The sequence below is a fragment of the Nerophis ophidion genome, linkage group LG02 (assembly GCF_033978795.1).
Source record: "Nerophis ophidion isolate RoL-2023_Sa linkage group LG02, RoL_Noph_v1.0, whole genome shotgun sequence".
NCBI lineage: Eukaryota > Metazoa > Chordata > Actinopteri > Syngnathiformes > Syngnathidae > Nerophis > Nerophis ophidion.
Genome location: NC_084612.1, coordinates 90,358,356 through 90,377,880, shown reverse-complemented (window position 1 = coordinate 90,377,880; position 19,525 = coordinate 90,358,356). Strand labels below are relative to the sequence as shown.

The following is a 19,525-nucleotide window of genomic DNA, read 5'->3' as shown; positions in this document are numbered from 1 at the left end:
GTGGCCTGCCGGCCTGCAGCGAACTGGAGTGTGCCAGGACCGGCCTCTAAATCAGCCACAGGTGCGTAGACGGCCCACCTGGCCCTTGTTATCTAATCACCTGTCGCTCTGTTATAAGCAGCAGCCAGGAGGAGAGTCGGGGTTGGAGCTGGAGCCAGAGCACGAGCGAAAACGAAAGAGAAAAAGACAATTGCTGGAAATCAACTGAGAGACTTATTGAAAAATAAAACAGTATTGTAACCCTGAAACAGGCTCTCATGTCGGTGCTTGGTAGTCTGAAGAACCCCCAGGAGGACAAGTACTACACTAACCAATAATAAATAAATAACTTCTTACCATTAATGCGACTTCTTGAACAGGTGCGGTAGGAAACTGACGAATGGATTAAAAATGCATGAGAATGTTTTATATTTTGAACATTATTTTTAACACTGTGATTACAAATGGATTTATTCATTATTTATCGTGTTAAGCAACGTCAGATCAGATTTATCGGAGAGCCAGATGCAGTCATCAAAAGAGCCACATCTGGCTCTAGAGCCATAGGTTCCCTACCCCTGATTTACCCTTTACCTATTTTTACCATATTTTATTTTTTATTTCACTTGCCTTAATTTTATATGGTCAGGACTTAATACATAATATAAATCAGAGCTTTTTCTAATCAATTACTCGTTGCAGCCCTAGATCCTGTGGATTAATTTTGATTAATCACAACAATATATGTTAATTAGGTGTGGGGGTGTCAGGGTAAACAACGTCATCGCTGCAACTATTAAGTTGACCAACTTTTGGCAGAAATACTTTTTGATGGCCTTTTTCAACGTCTGCCTCATCAATAGCACATCGCATTTGTAAGTCTTTGACATGAGTAATATCAAAAGGCAGCTGGGGGACGTTGCGCCACTCAATGCTAACAACACGAAAATGCTAACAACACGAAAATGCTAACAACACGTGTGATGAAGTATTTCCGCATCGTGACCAGAGGTGGGTAGTAACGCGCTACATTTACTCCGTTACATCTACTTGAGTAACTTTTGGGATAAATTGTACTTCTAAGAGTAATTTTAATGCAACATACTTTTACTTTTACTTAGGTATATTTATAAAGAAGAAACGCTACTTTTACTCCGCTCCATTTATCTACAATCAGCTCGTTACTCGCTACTTTTTTTCATCGATCTGTTAATGCACGCTTTGTTTGTTTTGTTTTTGTCAGACACGCATTCAAAGTAGGAACTACACATGCCTGCGTTTCACCAATCAAATGCAGTCACTGGTGACGTTGGACCAATCAAACAGAGCCAGGCGGTCACGTGACCGTCACACGTAGAACCCGACATGTTGAAAAACTTATTGGGGTGTTACCATTTAGTGGTCAATTGTACGGAATATGTACTGTACTGTGCAATCTAATAATACAAGTTTCAATCAATCAATCAACCAATCAAAAGTGTAAAGGAAAAAATACACTTTTTAATTTCAACCGTACTTCCCGTCAAAAGCCTAAAGACTGATCGCACAGTTCCTGTCTTCACAATAAAAGCGCCGCTCCATCGCGCCTGCGCTAACAAAATAAGAGTCTCCGAAAGCCAGTGCAAACAAGCTAACAAGCTACGGAGTTTGCCGCCGATGTATTTCTTGTAAAGTGTATAAAAACGAATATGGAAGCTGGACAAATAAGATGCCAAAAACCAACGACTTTCATGTGGTATTAGACAGGAAGGAGGAACTTTTTTTCTCCTCCATTTGAAAACGTGGACATTATCAGCACTATACTGTCTGATTCCAATCAATGCAAGTCATCAGAATCAGGTAATACACCAACTTATATTCTTGTCTTCATTAAAGATAGGAATGTATATGTTAAACATGCATGTATATTCATTAAAACACCTTTAACATGAAACAAAAACAGCAAAATAAATAAATATGAATTATATACTGTATATATAAAGGTATGTATATATATATGTGTGTATGTATATGTATATATATATATATATATATATATATATATATATATATGATATGTGTGTGTATGTATATGTATATATGAGGTAGATCACCTCAACTTGGTCATTTATTAAGTAATTGATTAACGTTGTAAAACTTATTGGGGTGTTACCATTTAGTGCTCAATTGTGCAGAATATGTACTGTACTGTGCAATCTACTAATACAAGTTTCAATCAATCAATCAATAAATGCCTACTGAGCCTATGTTCTGTTAAGTTATTGTGGCTCAATTTGCCTTAATTTTTATTTATTTTAATGTATTATTATTTAATATATATTATTGTTTTAGTTGCTTAGGAGATATTCCTGGCTCTGAATTTGCTCATTGCTATTTTTATGTTTTTGTGCATTATTTGTTGCCGTAATGAGGTTACTCATCAGTTGCTCAGTACTTGAGTAGTTTTTTCACAACATACTTTTTACTTTTACTCAAGTAAATATTTGGGTGACTACTCCTTACTTTTACTTGAGTAATACATCTCTAAAGTAACAGAACTCTTACTTGAGTACAATTTCTGGCTACTCTACCCACCTCTGGTCGTGACTGAGTTGTAAAGATGACTAATTGGGCGTTACAGAGGACTCTGATGATGTTCCATACCAAAGAAAGAAAAGAGGAACACGTACAATCCTTCAGCGACACCATGTGACATCATTTTGGGTTATCATCAGCACACATAGTGGCGATGATGCGCGTTACCCAGACAGGCTAGCACCACGGTTCTTGACTGCAGCCGCCGTACGTGCGCGGAATCCGTGAAACGACTCAATAAATTATTCAGGCGGGGTAAAATTTCCTCCATAAATTCCCCACTGAGTGAGATAAAGGGAACAGGCAGCAGAGAGAGCGGATAAAAACTGTCGCCATGAGTGCAAATACTTCTTTTCTAGTTGGACGCCGCACACGCAGGGGCGTCGCCGGATATATTTCACTGGGGCACGTGCCCCACTGTTGCTCTGGAGTGCCCCAGTAAAAATTTCACAGACAAAAAAAAAAAACGCTTCAGAGTTTTAAGTCTACTTAACATAGACAACAGCGCACATACTACTTAGTATGGTGATTAATTGCTACTGTATTCACTCCACGAAACAGTGAGCACATGGCTAATTAATATGGTAATTTATTCACGTGTGGATCGAGACTTCGGTTGAGAGAGAGAGAGAGAGAGAGGGGGGATTCGAATCACTGCTGAGGTAGGTGACGTTAGCCAACAACAATTTGTTAATTACAATATTTTGATTTTGATTTGACTCAAACTGTAACTCCTAGATGGATTTAAGAAAGTTATTGGCCCGCAGCAGTGAAGAAGAAGCAAGGAATGAGAGATGTAAGTGAAGTCCTAGCTAGCTAGGCAACATCATTGTCTTAAGTTGATGCTAAGTTAGCTAACATTATTCCTTGTATCAAGACAAACATATTCATTTGTTGTACGAGCTGTCGGGGGAATTTCCAATGAAGATGAAACATCCTGTTGGTTATTGTCTGCTGCTTCTGCATCAATGATGATTTGGAGTCAGCATGTGTGAGTTCTCAAATGGTTTATGTTCAGGAAGAAAAACATTTTTCCATTTCATCAAGTCGTGGGCCAAATTTTTAAATCATTCAAGTTTATTTCACAGAAAAATAGCACAGTAGACTTGTCTTGTTAATCGTTGTGGATTTGACTAAAATAATCTGGTTTTATTTCCAGAAAAAATAGTAACATTTCTGTATTTGTTTTCAGAAAGATGGCTGAAAATATCGGGTTTTGTTGCCCCATTTAGATTTAAAAAAATATATATTTCCATGTCTGTCCTGAGTCCTCCTCCAACTTGTTAGTCGATTTGCCTTTTGCTAAAATACTCACTAAAAGTCACTAGAAAAAAGCAGAGGTGGGTAGTAACGCGCTACATTTACTCCGTTACATCTACTTGAGTAACTTTTGGGATAAATTGTACTTCTAAGAGTAATTTTAATGCAACATATTTTTACTTTTACTTAGGTATATTTATAAAGAAGAAACGCTACTTTTACTCCGCTCCATTTATCTACAATCAGCTCGTTACTCGCTACTTTTTTTCATCGATCTGTTAATGCACGCTTTGTTGGTTTTGATTTTGTCAGACACGCATTCAAAGTAGGAACTACACATGCCTGCGTTTCACCAATCAAATGCAGTCACTGGTGACGTTGGACCAATCAAACAGAGCCAGGCGGTCACATGACCGTCACACGTCAAATACGACCTAAAAAAGTTGAACTTATTGGGGTGTTAGCATTTAGTGGTCAATTGTACAGAATATGTACTGTACTGTGCAATCTACTAATACAAGTTTCAATCAATCAATCAAAAGTGTAAAGGAAAAAAGACACTTTTTATTCCAACCGTACTTCCCGTCAAAAGCCTAAAGACTGATCGCACAGTTCCTGTCTTCACAATAAAAGTGCTGCTCCATCGCGCCTGCGCTAACAAAATAAGAGTCTCCAAAAGCCAGCGCAAACAAGCTAGCAAGCTACGGAGTTTGCCGCCATTGTATTTCTTGTAAAGTGTATAAAAAGGAATATGGAAGCTGGACAAATAAGATGCCAAAAACCAACGACTTTCATGAAGTATTAGACAGAAAGGAAGAACTTTTTTTTCTCCTCCAGTTGAAAACGTGGACATTATCATCATTACTGTCTGATTCCAATCAATGCAAGTCATCAGAATCAGGTAATACACCAACTTATATTCTTGTCTTCATGAAAGATAGGAATCTATATGTTAAACATGCATATATATTCATTAAAACACCTTTAACATGTCAACAACAACGGCAAAATGAAAAACTATAAATTATATACTGTATATATATATATATATATATATATATATATATATATATATATGATATGTGTGTATGTATATATGAGGTAGATCACCTCAACTTGGTCATTTATTAAGTAATTGATAAACGTTGAAAAACTTATTGGGGTGTTACCATTTAGTGGTCAATTGTACGGAATATGTACTGTACTGTGCAATCTAATAATACATGTTTCAATCAATCAATCAATCAATCAATCAATCAATGCCTACAGAGCCTATGGTGCTGTTAAGTTATTGTGGCTCAATTTGCCTTAATTTTTTTATTTTAATGTATTATTATCCATCCATCCATCCATCATCTTCCGCTTATCCGAGGTCGGGTCGCGGGGGCAGCAGCCTAAGCAGGGAAGCCCAGACTTCCCTATCTCCAGCCACTTCGTCTAGCTCTTCCCGGGGGATCCCGAGGCGTTCCCAGGCCAGCCGGGAGACATAGTCTTTCCAACGGTTCCTGGGTCTTCCCCGTGGCCTCCTACCAGCTGGACGTGCCCTAAACACATCCCTAGGGAGGCGTTCGGGTGGCATCCTGACCAGATGCCCGAACCACCTCATCTGGCTCCTCTCGATGTGGAGGAGCAGCGGCTTTACGTTGAGCTCCTCCCGGATGGCAGAGCTTCTCACCCTATCTCTAAGGGAGAGCCCCGCCACCCGGCGGAGGAAACTCATTTCGGCCGCTTGTACCCGTGATCTTATCCTTTCGGTCATGACCCAAAGCTCATGACCATAGGTGAGGATGGGAACGTAGATCGACCGGTAAATTGAGAGCTTTGCCTTCCGGCTCAGCTCCTTCTTCACCACAACGGATCGATACAACGTCCGCATTACTGAAGACGCCGCACCGATCCGCCTGTCGATCTCACGATCCACTCTTCCCCCACTCGTGAACAAGACTCCTAGGTACTTGAACTCCTCCACTTGGGGCAGGGTCTCCTCCCCAACCCGGAGATGGCACTCCACCCTTTTCCGGGCGAGAACCATGGACTCGGACTTGGAGGTGCTGATTCTCATTCCAGTCGCTTCACACTCGGCTGCGAACCGATCCAGTGAGAGCTGAAGATCCCGGCCAGATGAAGCCATCAGGACTACATCATCTGCAAAAAGCAGAGACCTAATCCCGTGGCCACCAAACCGGAACCCCTCAACGCCTTGACTGCGCCTAGAAATTCTGTCCATAAAAGTTATGAACAGAATCGGTGACAAAGGACAGCCTTGGCGGAGTCCAACCTTCACTGGAAACGTGTCCGACTTACTGCCAGCAATGCGGACCAAGCTCTGACACTGATCATACAGGGAGCGGACTGCCACAATAAGACATTCCGATACCCCATACTCTCTGAGCACTCCCCACAGGACTTCCCGAGGGACACGGTCGAATGCCTTCTCCAAGTCCACAAAGCACATGTAGACTGGTTGGGCAAACTCCCATGCACCCTCAAGAACCCTGCCGAGAGTATAGAGCTGGTCCACAGTTCCACGACCAGGACGAAAACCACACTGTTCCTCCTGAATCCGAGGTTCGACTATCCGGCGAAGCCTCCTCTCCAGTACACCTGAATAAACCTTACCGGGAAGGCTGAGGAGTGTGATCCCACGATAGTTGGAACACACCCTCCGGTCCCCCTTCTTAAAGAGAGGGACCACCACCCCGGTCTGCCAATCCAGAGGTACCGCCCCCGATGTCCACGCGATGCTGCAGAGTCTTGTCAACCAAGACAGCCCCACAGCATCCAGAGCCTTAAGGAACTCCGGGCGGATCTCATCCACCCCCGGGGCCTTGCCGCCGAGGAGCTTTTTAACTACCTCAGCGACCTCAGCCCCAGAAATAGGAGAGTCCACTACAGATTCCCCAGGCACCGCTTCCTCAAAGAAAGACGTGTTGGTGGGATTGAGGAGTTCTTCGAAGTATTCCCTCCACCGATCCACAACATCCGCAGTCGAAGTCAGCAGAACACCATCCGCACCATACACGGTGTTGATAGTGCACTGCTTCCCCTTCCTGAGGCGCCGTATGGTGGTCCAGAATCGCTTCGAAGCCGTCCGGAAGTCGTTTTCCATGGCTTCCCCGAACTCTTCCCATGTCCGAGTTTTTGCCTCCGCGACCGCTAAAGCTGCACACCGCTTGGCCCGTCGGTACCCGTCCACTGCCTCCGGAGTCCTATGAGCCAAAAGAACCCGATAGGACTCCTTCTTCAGCTTGACGGCATCCCTCACTGCTGGTGTCCACCAACGGGTTCTGGGATTACCGCCACGACAGGCACCAACAACCTTGCGGCCACAGCTCCAATCAGCCGCCTCGACAATAGAGGTTCGGAACATGGTCCACTCGGACTCAATGTCCCGCACCTCCCTCGTGACATGTTCAAAGTTCTCCCGGAGGTGTGAATTGAAACTCTCTCTGACAGGAGACTCTGCCAGACGTTCCCAGCAGACCCTCACAATGCGCTTGGGCCTGCCAGGTCTGTCCGGCATCCTCCCCCACCATCGCAGCCAACTCACCACCAGGTGGTGATCGGTAGAAAGCTCCGCCCCTCTCTTCACCCGAGTGTCCAAAACATAAGGCCGCAAATCCGATGACACAACTACAAAGTCGATCATGGAGCTGCGGCCTAGGGTGTCCTGGTGCCAAGTGCACATATGGACACCCTTATGTTTGAACATGGTGTTTGTTATCGACAAACTGTGACGAGCACAAAAGTCCAATAACAAAACACCACTCGGGTTTAGATCCGGGCGACCATTCTTCCCAATCACGCCTCTCCAGGTTTCACTGTCGTTGCCAACATGAGCGTTGAAGTCTCCCAGTAGGACAAGGGAATCACCCGGAGGAGCACTTTCCAGTACTCCCTCGAGTGTACCCAAAAAGGGTGGGTATTCTGAACTGCTGTTTGGTGCGTAAGCACAAACAACAGTCAGGATCCGTCCCCCCACCCGAAGGCGAAGGGAAGCTACCCTCTCGTCCACTGGGTTGAACTCAAACGTACAGGCTTTGAGCCGGGGGGCAACCAGAATTGCCACCCCAGCCCGTCGCCTCTCACTGCCGGCAACGCCAGAGTGGAAGAGGGTCCAGTCCCTCTCGAGAGAACTGGTTCCAGAGCCCTTGCTGTGCGTCGAGGTGAGTCCGACTATATCCAGCCGGAACTTCTCTACCTCGCGCACTAGCTCAGGCTCCTTCCCCCCCAGTGAGGTGACGTTCCACGTCCCAAGAGCTAGCTTCTGTAGCCGAGGATCGGACCGCCAAGTGCCCTGCCTTCGGCTGCCGCCCAGCTCACAATGCACCCGACCTCTATGGCCCCTCCTATGAGTGGTGAGCCCATTGGAGGGATGACCCACGTTGCCTCTTCGGGCTGTGCCCGGCCGGGCCCCATGGGAACAGGCCCGACCACCAGGCGCTCGCCATCGTGCCCCAACTCCGGGCCTGGCTCCAGAGCGGGGCCCCGGTGACCCACGTCCGGGCGAGGGAAATCTGGGTTCATTTCGTTGTAATTCCATTGAAGTCTTTGAGCTGCTCTTTGTCTGATCACTCACCTAGGACCTGTTTGTCTTGGGAGACCCTACCAGGGGGCATGAAAACCCCCAGACAACATAGCTCCTAGGATCATTGGGACACGCAAACTCCTCTACCACGGTAAGGTAGCAGCTCAGAGAGGAGTGTATTATTATTTAATATATAATATTGTTTTAGTTGCTTAAGAGATATTCCTGGCTCTGAATTTGCTCATTGCTATTTTTATGTTTTTGTGCATTATTTGTTGCCGTCATCATTAAACAAACAGGTTACTCATCAGTTACTCAGTACTTGAGTAGTTTTTTCACAACATACTTTTTACTTTTACTCAAGTAAATATTTGGATGACTACTCCTTACTTTTACTTGAGTAATACATCTCTAAAGTAACAGTACTCTTACTTGAGTACAATTTCTGACTACTCTACCCACCTCTGCTCATAACCCTGTACGCCAAATGTATGCCAAAAGTACGAAATAATTCTGGTCCCGCTTACCGACCTCAAAGCTATTTTATTTGGCACATGGTGTAATGATAAGTGTGACCAGTAGATGGCAGTCACACAAAAGAGATACGTGTGGACTGCAAGATGACGCCAGTAAACAACACCAAAACTTTTCCATTGAGAATATAGAACGTTAAACCCGGCGATAAAAATTATTTCAAAATGTTTTATTGCGACTTTGGTAAGCTATGAAGCCACACTGCTTGATGGATTGTTGGAGCATTATGGCTACCATAGTCAGACGTACTGTGCTTTTAACATACGGTATTATTTTGGTGTGTGTATAAATACCGCAAAATAGCACCTATTAGCAGACATTATCTGGCATTTTGTTTTGCAATATTATGCAAAACCAACTTTTCTTACCTTCTGGTACCTGCTGATGTGTATTTAGGATCTGAATAAGTCCTGCAAACGTGCACGCATCCGCCATTGTAGTCTGTGCTGACGGCGTAGTCGATAAGTTTCTTCTTTTTCTCTATCCTCTTGTTATGGGACATTCATCCTCCGCTGTTGCCATTTCTAATATAAATTAGGGTAGAGTTCTTATTTCCATCTGCCAGTAGGCTCGCTATGGAAGTGCAAAAAACTACCAATTTAGTGGGTTCACATAATTCTCCCAATGAACTTTAGTCATTAGAAAGTTCCGGTCGGACGGTTTTTCACGGGACATTTACGGCTTTGTTATTGCACTAGTGAGCCACGGATGAGGAGATGCTGCTCCGTTATTGACTGAAGTAAAGTATGAACGTCATTAAAACAGTTAGCTCCATCTTTTGACACTTCTTCCACTCCCGTCCTTGCACGCTACACGGCTACAACAAAGATAACGGGGAGAAGACAATGTCGGAGTTGAGCCAAGTAAAATAAGACTGTCAGAAAGCGGCTTGATGATGATCTGTAAAACATCATCTATGCAACACTTTGACCAAAGAAGCACCATTACATGTTATTTAGACCACAAGGAAGTATTTTACATTTAGAAAACAAGAATAATAATGTGAGCCCTTTAATGCACTTTTTGGATGAAAATAGACCTGAATAGACCCGCTCACCGGCAGTGCGCCTTAGAATCCGGTGTGCCCTATGGCCCGGAAAAATATGGTATTGTGTGAGTTAAGCAGAAAAAAAAATGAATTTGAAAGAAAAAAATATATATTTTACTTTAGGAATTGAGTTATTTTGCCCAAATAATTCGTTATTGAGCTATTTGTGCCAGGAAAAAAAACAAAAATACAACAGTCTCTTGTGCACCAATTAAAACCTTAATGACGATTCGGAGGGGTGTCAAAAAAGAATGGATTTCCAAATAAATCGCGATTCTTACTTGTAACGAAGTCTTAATCGGTTAAAAAAAAAAAAAGAAAGATTATTTTTTTTATTTTATTATTATTTTTATTCTGTTCTCAGGCAAATCATATTGTTGACGTGGATCAGGAGTATATACAATTTTTGACTCGGGGGTCGCATAGGATTAAAACAATTTGACCGGGCTATATATATATATATGTATATATATATATATATATATATATATATATGTATATATATATATATATATATATATATATATATATATATATATATATATATATATATATGTGTGTATATATATATATATATATATATATATATATATATATATATGTACATATATATATACACATATAAATACACATATATATACATATACACATATGAATATATACATACATACATACATACATATACACATATGCATTTACATACATACACACATATATATATATATATATATATACACATACACATATATATACATACATATACATATCTACATACATACATACAGATACATTTATACATACACACATATACATACATATATACATACATATACATATCTACATACATATATAGACATATATATATATACATACAGATACATATATACATACATATACATAAATACAAACATAAATATATAAATATATATATAAACATTATATAAATATATATATACAAACATTATATATATATATATAAACGGTATATACATAAATATATAAATATGTACATACATATATATAGATATATATATATCTATATATATATATATCCATATATATAAACAGTATATACATATATATATATATATATATATATATATATATATATATATATATATATATATATATAAAAATATATATATATATATATATATATGTACATACATATAGGTATTTATATAAATATATCTTATTTTGCCGGATTTTGGACACTGGAGTAGTTTGGGGACCCCTTATCTACATGATCATATCTGCTGTACAGATTGACTTTAGAAAAGAGAAGTGTTGGATACTTTTCATGTTGCCTTGTTTGTATTTGACTTTGTTAAATGTTTGGGCAGAATTTTATTCAACAAAAGCAGTTTACTTTTAAGTAATAGAGAAATTGATCAGAGCTGTTCATCTATTTTATGGGGGAATGTAGTTAATCATAGGCCTGGCAAACCAATGTTATTAAAAAAATATTGATTTTACATTGAGAATCGATTCTGAATCGAACCGTTACCTCCAGGGATCGAATCGAATCCCTATCGATTTGATTTCGATTAATCATGCAGCACTAGGCGTGTAACGGTAAACAACAATTTCGGTCCGGTACATACCTCGGTTTAGAGGTCACAGTTCGGTTCATTTTTCGGTAGAGTAAGAAAACAACAAAATATAAATTTCGGGGTTATTTATTGGCCAAATTTGTAAACAATGGCATAACATACATATACACACAGGGTTCATTGCCAAGCTTAATGTGGTCAACATATATAAAATAAAAACTAAATAAGATAAGGCTCAGAATGGTTTCTTAACAAAACCTTTCTACGTATAAAGTGCTTTTTTTGATTGATTGAGACTTTTATTAGTAGATTGCACAGTACAGGACATATTCTATAGAATTGACCACTAAATGCAAACACCCCAATACCTTTTTCAAGTTGTTTAAGTCGGGGTCCACGTTCACAAATCACTTCACTCTTTTGATGACTGCATCTGGCTCTCGGATAAATCTGAGCTGACATTGCTTAACACGATAAATAATGAATAATTCCACTTGTAATCGCAGTGTTGAAAATAACGATCAAAATATAAAACATTCTCATGCATTTTCTACCGCAGCTGTTCAAGAAGTTGCGTCAATGGTAAGAAGTTATTTGTTTATTATTGTTTATTGTGGGTCTTGCCCTCCTGGGGGTTCTTCAGACCACCAAGCACCGACATGAGAGCCTGTTTCAGGGTTACAATATTGTTTTATTTTTCAATAAGTCTCTCAGTTGCTTTCTGGCAATTGTCTTTTTCTCTTTTGTTCTGGCTCCAGCTCCAACCCCGTCTCTTCTCCCGGCTGCTGCTTATAAACAGAGCGACGGGTGATCAGATAACAAGGCCTAGGTGGGTCCTCTACGCACCTGTCGCTGATTTCCAGGCCGGTCCTGGCAACACCCCGCTTCGCTGCAGGCCCGCAGGCCACGCCCCCTCCACAGTTAGCTTCAGAATAACAATGTTATTACAAAGAATAAGATAACTATTATTATACTCTAGAAATGTTGGTCTTACTTAAAAAAGCACACGTTTAGTTGTGTTCAGTGTTAAAAAAAAATATTATATGGCTCTTACGGAAATACATTTTTAAATATTTCGCTTCTTGGCTCTCTCAGCCAAAAAGGTTCCCGACCCCTGAATTAGGTCAACCAGCCCTGCAAGGTGCTGCTTATTTGTTTTCAGGGAGTTTGCAACCCTAGTCTCATAACATAACTCATGTTTAATTTCTGATCCTCTCTTAAGTGCTTTTTTTAAAGTATTTAGTGCATCCTATCAAACTGTTAGCATCAGCCAGAGTGCTAACAGCCAGTACACCACTGAGGAAATGCTAACAAACAATCCGTCGGCTGATTAGGATTCAATTAAGGCAGCCCCCCCCAAAAAAATGGAAAGTAGGTCAAAATGAGAAGTAAAGTGCCTCCCGGCTGCTGTAATGAGCACAAACACGGCGAGAGGCTACTGAGGAATGCAAACGGGGGTTCAACGACATGCTCGGAATGGGAAATGACACAAACGTTCCCGTGCACGCCGTCCCTTGCTGAGGGGGGGGGGGGGGGGGGACTTGGCACGGGAATATTTTGTGTGCAGGCCGAGCATTCCACATGAGCTCTGTTTGGACACACAACGAAAGTTGTGTGTTGCCACATTCTCAGTGGGTAGTAAATCAATCCCTACTATTTTGGTTTAACTCTTATCTTACTGATAGGATGCAGTGTGTCTCCTATAACAATGTGACCTCGGACTACGTTAAGGTAACGTGTGGAGTTCCCCAGGGTTCGGTCCTTGGCCCTGCACTCTTCAGCATCTACATGCTGCCGCTAGGTGACATCATACGCAAATACGGTGTTAGCGTTCACTGTTATGCTGATGACACCCAACTCTACATGCCCCTAAAGCTGACCAACACGCCGGATTGTAGTCAGCTGGAGGCGTGTCTTAATGAAATTAAACAATGGATGTCCGCTAACTTTTTGCAACTCAACGCCAAAAAAACGGAAATGCTGATTATCGGTCCTGCTAGACACCGACCTCTATTTAATAATACAACTCTAACATTTGACAACCAAACAATTAAACAAGGCGACTCGGTAAAGAATCTGGGTGTTATCTTTGACCCAACTCTCTCCTTTGAGGCACACATTAAAAGCGTTACTAAAACGGCCTTCTTTCATCTCCGTAATATCGCTAAAATTGGCTCCATTCTGTCCACTAAAGACGGACATGTACTGCTTGCCTGTGTATCGGCTGGGGACATCTCTGCGCTGCTGATCCGCCTCCGCTTGGGATGGTTTCCTGCTGGCTCCGCTGTGAACGGGACTCTCGCTGCTGTGTTGGATCCGCTTTGGACTGGACTCTCGCGACTGTGTTGGATCCATTATGGATTGAACTTTCACAGTATCATGTTAGACCCGCTCGACATCCATTGCTTTCCTCCTCTCCAAGGTTCTCATAGTCATCATTGTCACCGACGTCCCACTGGGTGTGAGTTTTCCTTGCCCTTATGTGGGCCTACCGAGGATGTGGTAGTGGTTTGTGCAGCCCTTTGAGACACTAGTGATTTAGGGCTATATAAGTAAACAATGATTGATTGATTGATACTGCTGTAGACTGCTTACGTGTACCCCACATGACTTTTATATGCAGTTGTGGTCAAAAGTGTACGTACATTTGTAAAGAACATAATGTCATGGCTGTCTTGAGATCTCCAACTGTAGAGAGGCGGGGCCGGCGAATGAGCAAGATGGCGGTGAGAAGGTGGAGTATGCGGCGGAGCGTAGAGGCGGGGCGTGCCGGGAGCAACGGTGCAGTCATGTACAGGTGTGTGGATCGCGCACCAGGACACGATTAACTCATCTCCTCACGCTGTATAAAAGGGGAGAAGGAGGCGAGATCGGGGCAGAAGGAGTTGGAGAGTCTGCAGCAGTGGATAAGGAGCGAAAGAGAGAAAGAGCAAGACGCAGATGACGATGGGGGCGGCTATAGAGCGTTTTCCGTTCGGGCTCCAGTACTCTGGAATGCCCTCCCGGTAACAGTTCGAGATGCCACCTCAGTAGAAGCATTTAAGTCTCACCTTAAAACTCATTTGTATACTCTAGCCTTTAAATAGACTCCATTTTTAGACCAGTTGATCTGCCGCTTCTTTTTTTTCTCCTTTGTCCCCCCCCCCTCCCTTGTGGAGGGGGTCCGGTCCGATGACCATGGATGAAGTACTGGCTGTCCAGAGTCGAGACCCAGGATGGACCGCTCGCCTGTGTATCGGTTGGGGACATCTCGACGCTGCTGATCCGCCTCCGCTTGGGATGGTTTCCTGTGGACGGGACTCTCGCTGCTGTCTTGGATCCGCTTTGAACTGAACTCTCGCGGCTGTGTTGGAGCCACTATGGATTGAACTTTCACAGTATCATGTTAGACCCGCTCCACATCCATTGCTTTCGGTCCCCTAGAGGGGGGGGGTTGCCCACTGGGTGTGAGTTTTCCTTGCACTTATGTGGGTTCTTCCAAGGATGTCGTAGTCGTAATGGTTTGTACAGTCCTTTGAGACATTTGTGATTTAGGGATACATAAATAAACATTGATTGATTGATTGATTGGTTCTCTCCCGGAAAAGGGTGGAGTGCCATCTCCGGGTTGGGGAGGAGACCCTGCCCCAAGTGGAGGAGTTCAAGTACCTAGGAGTCTTGTTCACGAGTGAGGGAAGAGTGGATCGTGAGATCGACAGGCGGATCGGTGCGGCGTCTTCAGTAATGCGGACGTTGTACCGATCTGTTGTGGTGAAGAAGGAGCTGAGCCGGAAGGCAAAGCTCTCAATTTACCGGTCGATCTACGTTCCCATCCTCACCTATGGTCATGAGCTTTGGGTCATGACCGAAAGGATAAGATCACGGGTACAAGCGGCCCAAACGAGTTTAGGTCTCTCCCTTAGAGATAGGGTGAGAAGCTCTGCCATCCGGGAGGAACTCAAAGTAAAGCCGCTGCTCCTCCACATGGAGAGGAGCCAGATGAGGTGGTTCGGGCATCTGGTCAGGATGCCACCCGAACGCCTCCCTAGGGAGGTGTTTAGGGCACGTCCAACTGGTGGGAGGCCACGGGGAAGACCCAGGACACGTTGGGAAGACTATGTCTCCTGGCTGGCCTGGGAACGCCTCGGGATCCCCCGGGAAGAGCTAGACGAAGTGGCTGGGGAGAGGGAAGTCTGGGCTTCCCTGCTTGGGCTGCTGCCCCCGCGACCTGACCTCGGATAAGCGGAAGAAGACGGATGGATGGATGGATGGATGGATGATTGATTGATTGACCTTATATGGCGGAAAAGCTTACTGGGGTGTTTAAAATGGAGTCTGAAGGACTTGTTCAGGACGTGAGCAGTTGCCAATTGTGTTAAACGGTGCGATGAAACACTGAATATTCCTACTTTGTGGAGGAAGGAAGCAAAAGCACACAAAAAACCCCCACAAAAACGCAGCCTAGAAATATCTTTTCTCGTTAGCAGGCCCTGAGGAGTTCTTTCGAGTTGCTTTGTCAGGTTCGCCCGAGCGAGGAGCTAGTAGTGCGTCAACCGGGGTGCGGGGGTAGGGGGGAGGGGGTGCGGCGGGCCGGCCCACTTACCCTGTAGTAGTCGCTGCTGTAGATGTCCCTGGACATGCCGAAGTCTCCGATCTTCACCAGCAGGCCGTTGCCCACCAGGCAGTTGCGGGTGGCCAGGTCCCTGTGGACAAAGTGCTGCGAGGCCAGGTAGACCATGCCCGAGGCGATCTGGGAGGCGATGTGCAGCATCTGGGACAGGCCCAGCTCGCCGTTGGACTGCAGGGGCTGGCCGTCCACCAGGATCATGGCGTCCGGACCGTGGGCTCTGCGGACGTAAACATTGTCGCAAACGGTTTAGCGCCCAAGAACCTGACTTCTACACGGTAAATAAAGTGATTCTCAAACATTTGCTCAGTCTGGTGCACGTGTGTCAAACCCAAGACCGGGGGGGTCAGATCCGGCCCGAGACGTCACTCAATGAGGCTCGCCAAAGCCTTGAAATAATGTGCATACTTCATCTTTTTTACTAAATGTTGGCGGTAACACACTTTTTGTGTCTATTTACTCATTGAAATCAGAAAGGACACGCATTTTTTTTGTTTACCGACCCTTTAATTAGGTCAAAAATTGCCGTAAAGTGAAGCCTGCAGATGGCAGGGACGCCAGAATCCGTTTTTGCGTCACTAAGCAAGGACGAGAAATGACAAAATATTTAAAGTTGAAGTACCAATGATTGTCACACACACACTAAATGTGGCGAAATTATTCCCTGCATTTGACCCATCACCCTTGATCACCCCCTGGGAGGTGAGGGGAGCAGTGGGCAGCAGCGGTGGACGCGCCCAGGAATGATTTTTGGTGATTTAACCCCCAATTCCAACCCTTGATGCTGAGTTCCGAGCAGGGATGTAATGGCTCAAGCATTTAAGTCTCACCTTAAAACTCATTTGTATACTCTAGCCTTTAAATAGACTCCCTTTTTAGACCAGTTGATCTGCCGTTTCTTTTCTTTTTCTTCTATGTCCCACTCTCCCTTATGGAGGGGGTCCGGTCCGATCCGGTGGCCATGAACTGCTTGCCTGTGTATCGGCTGGGGACATCTCTGCGCTGCTGATCCGCCTCCGCTTGGGATGGTTTCCTGCTGGCTCCGCTGTGAACGGGACTCTCGCTGCTGTGTTGGATCCGCTTTGGACTGGACTCTCGCGACTGTGTTGGATCCATTATGGATTGAACTTTCACAGTATCATGTTAGACCCGCTCGACATCATTTGCTTTCCTCCTCTCCAAGGTTCTCATAGTCATCATTGTCACCGACGTCCCACTGGGTGTGAGTTTTCCTTGCCCTTATGTGGGCCTACCGAGGATGTCGTAGTGGTTTGTGCAGCCCTTTGAGACACTAGTGATTTAGGGCTATATAAGTAAACATTGATTGATTGATGATTGATTTTTATAGTCTTTGGTATGACTCGGCCGGGGTTTTGAACTCACAACCTACCGATCTCACACACGGTAACCATTAACAACGAGCACTTCCGATTTGAATTTTGTGTATGAAAAACTTTTTTGGAAGAGTTTTTAATCACGTCGTTGACTGTGTGAGGAGTTCTCAAGGAGGCCCCCCGGTGTTGATTGGAGGTACTGCCACTCAAGTGCACACAGAGCTTGTTTCGGTGTTTTTTTTCCACATTTCTGCGTGACAAGGCGCCCGAAACGCCGAGCGTGAAGTTCCCGCTGTTCTCATCGCCTTCCTGTCACTGTGATTACACGACACACACACACACACACACACACACACACACACACACACACACACACACACACACACACACACACACACACACCCAAACACACACACATGCACGCACAGGCTGTGTTTGTGTTTCCATCTGTCACATTTAGGTCAATTAAATGTTTTGTGCTGAAAGAGCGAGTGTAATAATACATTTATGGCGTCGCTGTCATGTGACGTGTCACGGATGGGAAGTGAAGTGAATTATATTTATATACACCCAACTCTACATGCCCCTAAAGCTGACCAACACGCCGGATTGTAGTCAGCTGGAGGCGTGTCTTAATGAAATTAAACAATGGATGTCCGCTAACTTTTTGCAACTTAATGCCAAAAAAACGGAAATGCTGATTATCGGTCCTGCTAGACACCGACCTCTATTTAATAATACAACTCTAACATTTGACAACCAAATAATTAAACAAGGCGACTCGGTAAAGAATCTGGGTATTATCTTCGACCCAACTCTCTCCTTTGAGTCACACATTAAAAGCGTTACTAAAACGGCATTCTTTCATCTCCGTAATATCGCTAAAATTCGCTCCATTTTGTCCACTAAAGACGCCGAGATCATTATCCATGCGTTTGTTACGTCTCGTCTCGATTACTGTAACCTATTATTTTCGGGTCTCCCCATGTCTAGCATTAAAAGATTACAGTTGGTACAAAATGTGGCTGCTAGACTTTTGACAAGAACAAGAAAGTTTGATCACATTACGCCTGTACTGTATATACCTTTATATACATATATACATACATATATACCTATACTGTATATACCTTTATATACATATATACATACATATATACCTATACTGTATATACCTTTATATACATATATACATACATATATACCTATACTGTATATACCTTTATATACATATATACATACATATATACCTGTACTGTATATACCTTTATATACATATATACATACATATATACCTGTACTGGCTCACCTGCACTGGCTTCCTGTGCACTTAAGATGTGACTTTAAGGTTTTACTACTTACGTATAAAATACTACACGGTCTAGCTCCATCCTATCTTGCCGATTGTATTGTACCATATGTCCCGGCAAGAAATCTGCGTTCAAAGGACTCCGGCTTGTTAGTGATTCCCAAAGCCCAAAAAAAGTCTGCGGGCTATAGAGCGTTTTCCCTTCGGGCTCCAGTACTCTGGAATGCCCTCCCGGTAACAGTTCGAGATGCCACCTCAGTAGAAGCATTTAAGTCTCACCTTAAAACTCATTTGTATACTCTAGCCTTTAAATAGACCTCCTTTTTAGACCAGTTGATCTGCCGTTTCTTTTCTTTTTCTCCTATGTCCCACTCTCCCTTGTGGAGGGGGTCCGGTCCGATCCGGTGGCCCTGTACTGCTTGCCTGTGTATCGGCTGGGGACATCTCTGCGCTGCTGATCCGCCTCCCCTTGGGATGGTTTCCTGCTGGCTCCGCTGTGAACGGGACTCTCGCTGCTGTGTTGGATCCGCTTTGGACTGGACTCTCGCGACTGTGTTGGATCCATTGTGGATTGAACTTTCACAGTATCATGTTAGACCTGCTCCACATCCATTGCTTTCCTCCTCTCCAAGGTTCTCATAGTCATCATTGTCACCGACGTCCCACTGGGTGTGAGTTTTCCTTGCCCTTATGTGGGCCTACCGAGGATGTCGTAGTGGTTTGTGCAGCCCTTTGAGACACTAGTGATTTAGGGCTATATAAGTAAACATTGATTGATTGATTGATATAGCTCTTTTCTC

General features: G+C 43.6%; 1 protein-coding gene across 2 annotated transcripts in view; it reads right to left on the bottom strand.

The window, feature by feature from the left end:
- LOC133548228 (NT-3 growth factor receptor-like) overlaps positions 1 to 19,525 on the bottom strand; it is a 598,415-nt gene that overhangs the window by 52,681 nt on the left and 526,209 nt on the right. For both annotated transcript variants that reach the window (XM_061893541.1, XM_061893542.1), the window contains one exon: positions 16,059 to 16,302. In XM_061893541.1, the coding sequence (XP_061749525.1) occupies positions 16,059 to 16,302 (244 nt within the window). The remainder of the gene's footprint in view (positions 1 to 16,058; positions 16,303 to 19,525) is intronic.